At 31.7% G+C, this 5,080-nt stretch overlaps 1 protein-coding gene across 2 annotated transcripts in view; it reads right to left on the bottom strand.

The window, feature by feature from the left end:
- Window positions 1–1,101: 1,101 nt before the first annotated feature.
- The window catches only part of LOC108771049 (uncharacterized), a 12,178-nt gene continuing 8,199 nt past the window's right edge, over window positions 1,102–5,080 (bottom strand). For both annotated transcript variants that reach the window (XM_018522932.1, XM_018522933.1), the window contains 2 exons: window positions 4,053–4,404; window positions 1,102–2,405 (listed from right to left, as the gene is read on the bottom strand). In XM_018522932.1, coding sequence (XP_018378434.1) covers window positions 2,223–2,405; window positions 4,053–4,404 — 535 coding nt within the window. In that variant the 3' untranslated portion in view covers window positions 1,102–2,222. The remainder of the gene's footprint in view (window positions 2,406–4,052; window positions 4,405–5,080) is intronic.

Below are 5,080 nucleotides of genomic sequence, written 5' to 3'. Positions count from 1 at the left end.
TTTTAAGTAAGTATTAGGGCAATAAGTTATTTCTTTAATTAATTCTTGTTTACATAGAACCGATTAATGGTAAAATCGATACCGTATCAAAATTTCACGAATGTAGTTTCGATATGTACACAAAATCATAACATCATAAATATTTAATACATTTTATGACTGTTACAAATTGCAATAATCATTAAATGATGCGGTTCCATTTACGGTATACACATATGACTGAATTATCTTATAATAAATTATCATTACAAATTATTTTAACAAAACATTAACATTAATTCTATCACTTTGCTCTCTAATTATAATCCTAACCGACGTTTATGGCGCATTTAGCGTTCAGCATAATTATGTATGGTATAACAATTAACTTAATAGTGTACGATGTTCCGGCAAATTATGTACATGCCAGTAGGTATTACATTTTGTAAACCGTTTATACATTGTACTTTATAGACAGAAATTTGAAAGCTATAAAGTGAAAATAACTCGCACTTGTTAATTATTGCAAATGGTTGACATTTTTAAAAACCGGAATAATTGAAAAAAAAGAAAAAATTTAATTATATTTTGAAGATTTTGATATTTTTAAAATAATTTCAGATGTAATGTTTGTTTTAATTTTTTTAAATTAAAACAATACATATAAATTATTTTTTCATCGATATATTATGAAAGATTATCTCTTTGGTCATAATAAATTGAAAGCAGAGAGTAATATTATTATAAATAGAAACTGTCATACATAGCGTTTCCTTAATAAAATTTTTAATTAAACGCCTTTATATAATAATGACAAATTCTGAATATAATAATTCTATATTTAGAATATTTATGAAAACTTTTGAGAATTCTTTCAACGATTATTTATAATCATTCACTGAAAAAAAAGTCTAGTTATAGCTACGAAATATTGAGTGAAATAGTTTCAACTAAATGTTGAGGTAATATAACTAAACATAAGTTTACCTTTACAAATATTTAATAAATATTACCGTTGGTAATATTGTTTAGTAATATTTACTAAATATTTGTAGTGGTATTTATATATATATATATATATGCATATATATTATTAACAATTAATTATTTTTGTATTACGAAATTCCGAATTAAATTATTACTATTTATCTGTATAAAAAGAAACGAAGCTATAATTAAGCGTAAGAATCTCAATTAGTTTCTTCGTTAATTTTGTCTGGCTTTCAAAGTGTTCACGAAACTTTGTGCAGCATACGGCAAACAAAGAAGATTGATGCGCAATGTATGGCACACGCTAAAAGGTTTAAATGCTTTACTCTGTACAACAGTTTCGAAAAGAATGGCGAGCCATTTTGCGGATAGTTTTCATCACTGTAAAATCATCTTTCACGCTCTCACATCGTTTGTCATTATTCACTGACATCTGGGTGGATGAATGGCCGGTGTTGATGTCGTAATTCTCAAGATTTGACGACATCGCCATTCAAGGTTGTAATACTTTCGCTCGTCTTTATCAGCGGCTAAAGATGCGCCAGATTCGAAGCGCCGAGCGATTCGATGAATTAAACATTTTGCCTCTTTCACTGATGCACCCGCGGCAGTCGTTCGCGGTGGGCGGGTGATGAGGAGATTCACCTGACGATGTCTTCGTTCAGAATTACTTCAAGTTTCCAAGCAGATGCTAACGAGATGTGTTATCGTATGGTTCATTCATATGTAAATCATATGCGTATACGATCTATGGCGTAAACTAGTTCTCTTAATCTTAATTTCTCTAACGAGCAGTGTGTATCCAACAATTAAAGCTTCAATATACTTGTTTGAGCAAATTGATTATTCCGAAAAAGGATTTTTAGAAATAATTTAACACATAACACGTACAAGAGAGAAATGAACGAAAGGAAGACAATAATTCGTACTCGTCGCGTATAAAACAATCCTTCGGCAAGACAATAGATAATCGAAGGTGAACATCAGGCAAGGTAGTCAAAGACCTTCGAGTGGTCAACACACATTACGTAACACAAAGCTGACTTTGAAATCAACTTAACTTGCCGTGTTTTATTGTCGTCGCGGGTATTGTTCGTTCCATCGCAACGGAGTGCATTGTACCTCGATTGCAATCAATTCCTTACGCCTTACAAAGGCATTTTCAGACACATTAAGCTTGCATTATTGCGCTCGTAATTGCGCGGCCCGATAATTCGGCGGTGCATTTCGGTTACGTTTTCACGGATATCTCCTCAGGGTATCAGTAGATGCGTGATATCTCCGAATTCGTATTTTCCCAGGAGGACGTGGAACAAATCTCTCATAGTCAAATGATGAATCGTCTCGTTCACGTGGCTCGCTACATAATCCTGAATCGGAGGCAATATGTCCGGTTTAATTACGTCCAATGCTTCCGGTGTTAAATCTTCGAACACCTGTAAACCGATACGTCAACTTTATGATCGAACTACGTCGAGTTTAACTCAGCGACGCGTCAGATAAATTTACTCTGTAGTGATTTTATTCCGTTGAAATTTTTGCATCAAAACAAAACACTCGATATAGTGTTATTTAACTTGAAATTTGAGTATATCGAAAATATATAAAATGTATCACATACAGTTAAAATTGTTGTAATTTGTTACTATCAGACTATCAATAGGATAAATATAAATTATTTCATCTTTTCAAATGCATATCAATAATAATTTAATTGCCACAAAATTGGAAATCAGAGAAATGTAAGAAAATTTTGCCACATTTTCTGGAAAATTAAAATTCTTGGGTTTAAAGAAGTTATATTTAATAAGTGTGTATACATTAATATGTGTACATCTACGCAGTTTTGGAATACTGCTAACTTAATAATTAAATGCAAGTAGTGTTAGGAATATTAACAGTAATTTACATTACCAAATATGTTAAATTGCTCTCTGAACAAAATATTTGATGGTTATCAAATCAGACCGAAAATATAAAAAAGTTTTAAAATATTATGGAAAGAATAAGGAAAAATCATAAAATTTGATCTGAAAATCAGGGAAATATTAGATAAGATTTGGAATTTTAGGATGAGGAATTTGTGACAACCCTGAATAATCTGTAATTCATTACAGTCATTTGGAGGCAATCAATTAGTGACACGTGTTCAAATCGACAGTTGCGCAGTTAAGATTTACATTGCTGCATGCCGAGGTGAAACACGAACGAATCGAGCAAGCCATTAATATTCGACAAGCAACATGGAATTTCGGTTTCAATGGCCGGATAAACGCGACCTCGCCCCACTGGTGTTTGCGCGCATCGCGAATAAAATTGGATATTGAAACGGTCGTAAAAAGTTCCTTATAATATATATTACATCGCAAGATCGCAACTGATCGTAAAATGAAACGCTACGATTTGTAAAAATCCCATATGGCTTTGTAGATTGTCATGTAAAACTGCACTCATCTTTATGACGTACAGATATTATATAAATAAATCAAGAAAAATAAATTTTTCTTTCTTGATTTATTTAAATGTTTATTTAAGGCAATTTCATACGGTGGTTTCACGTATTTTTTTTTAAGGTATATTCTATAGTTATTTGAATATTCAAAGATATTTTAAAAAGTCTCTCTGTATGCATCCTTTGTATGTATCTTTTGTCTCTATGTATCATTTAATTGGAGGGATACGGCATTTGTTAATGTTTGTTTTGTATAAAAAAAAGATTTAAAAAAACATTTTGATGGATAGAATGTAAATAAAGTCATATAAACTGATTTTTTCAAGATATCATTTATATTGTTGGGTAGCTAACATTTAAAACAGATTTTGAAATAAGTGTTTATTCGCAAGCAATCTAATATGTTTAAATTCTATTTTGATCATAAATTGTATATAATAGATACGCTTTGATCACAAAACGATATCTCAATATTAAAAATTTACATGATATTTAAAGATTAAATATTAGACAAAACACTATATACTTTCTTTTATCACAAGATTGAACAGAACTCTCTAACCAGTTATTCCTCGTCTGGCTAAATAGACAAAGATTTATTCAAAGAACAAAACATGCTTATTAACCTTACCTTGCTCATAATTTGTCCGATTTCCTCGCCGCCCATAAAGTTCTCTAAATGCATTTTGATGGCGCGCAGCGAGAAGTCGAGGTCGAACTTCTTCAAATACATTCCTCTGGCATAGCCTAGCACGGTGTTCACGTAAACGCGGAAGTCACGTACAATTGTCTGAAAAGACCCCGCACCGCGTAGCGGGTACGTATCGCCCAGGATCCCGGAAATGTTGTAATGGCCCGAAGCATAAATCTCGGGTATGGAGATATTAATGGTGATGGTAGGACCGATTAGCGATAACTTAGCTCGGTCGATTAAGAAAGTCGATAGGTTTCTCAGTTCCAGATTCTCAATGACTAAGAATATTCTGTAAAACAGATTTACAATGATATTTTACACGCTTGTTTGCGGAAGTAACGTTGCGACCGCAACAGTCGATATCTTTCACATCCAACTACTGGAATAGAAGCAATAATTTGAATATTTAGATAGAAAATACTTCCTTGAAGATACTATTTTTATGAGCGGTAAAGTGAAAATGTACGTAGATATGGACAGTGAAATCAATAATCGAAACTGGTATAATTATAGTTCTCGATATTGTAAGAGAAAATAATTGCGTGGCAACTCGCACTTTTCAGTTAGGGTAAACTCGGGTATGATGAAAAAACATACATTTATTCTTGTTACTTTTTAACAATATTTGGGATATTACTTTCACTGAAGCTTAAAGTAACAAATACTATCGAAATTAAAGAGAAAATACTTAACAGGACTTTAATTTTATCAAAATATTACAAAGTATGCATTGGCCATCTTATCTGATTTTTAGGGAAAAGATGGCCATTATATTAAGAAAGATAGCCATAGTATTTATAAATAAATAGTGAAAATAAAAGTATTAATTATAGGTCACATTGCAATTTACGTACCTTTATTGTGTATGTAATGCTGATTATAGCAGCTTAAGGGCCTGAGCACAATAGAGGAACAAGAATTAGATATTAAGATTTTAACCTATCAGAAACTGATTACATCGGAAT

Source organism: Trachymyrmex cornetzi, unplaced genomic scaffold (genome assembly GCF_001594075.2).
Source record: "Trachymyrmex cornetzi isolate Tcor2-1 unplaced genomic scaffold, Tcor1.1 scaffold138, whole genome shotgun sequence".
In the NCBI taxonomy this organism is placed as follows: domain Eukaryota; kingdom Metazoa; phylum Arthropoda; class Insecta; order Hymenoptera; family Formicidae; genus Trachymyrmex; species Trachymyrmex cornetzi.
The sequence above is the reverse complement of the archived record's forward strand: the minus strand, read 5'-3'. Positions and strand labels throughout refer to the sequence as shown.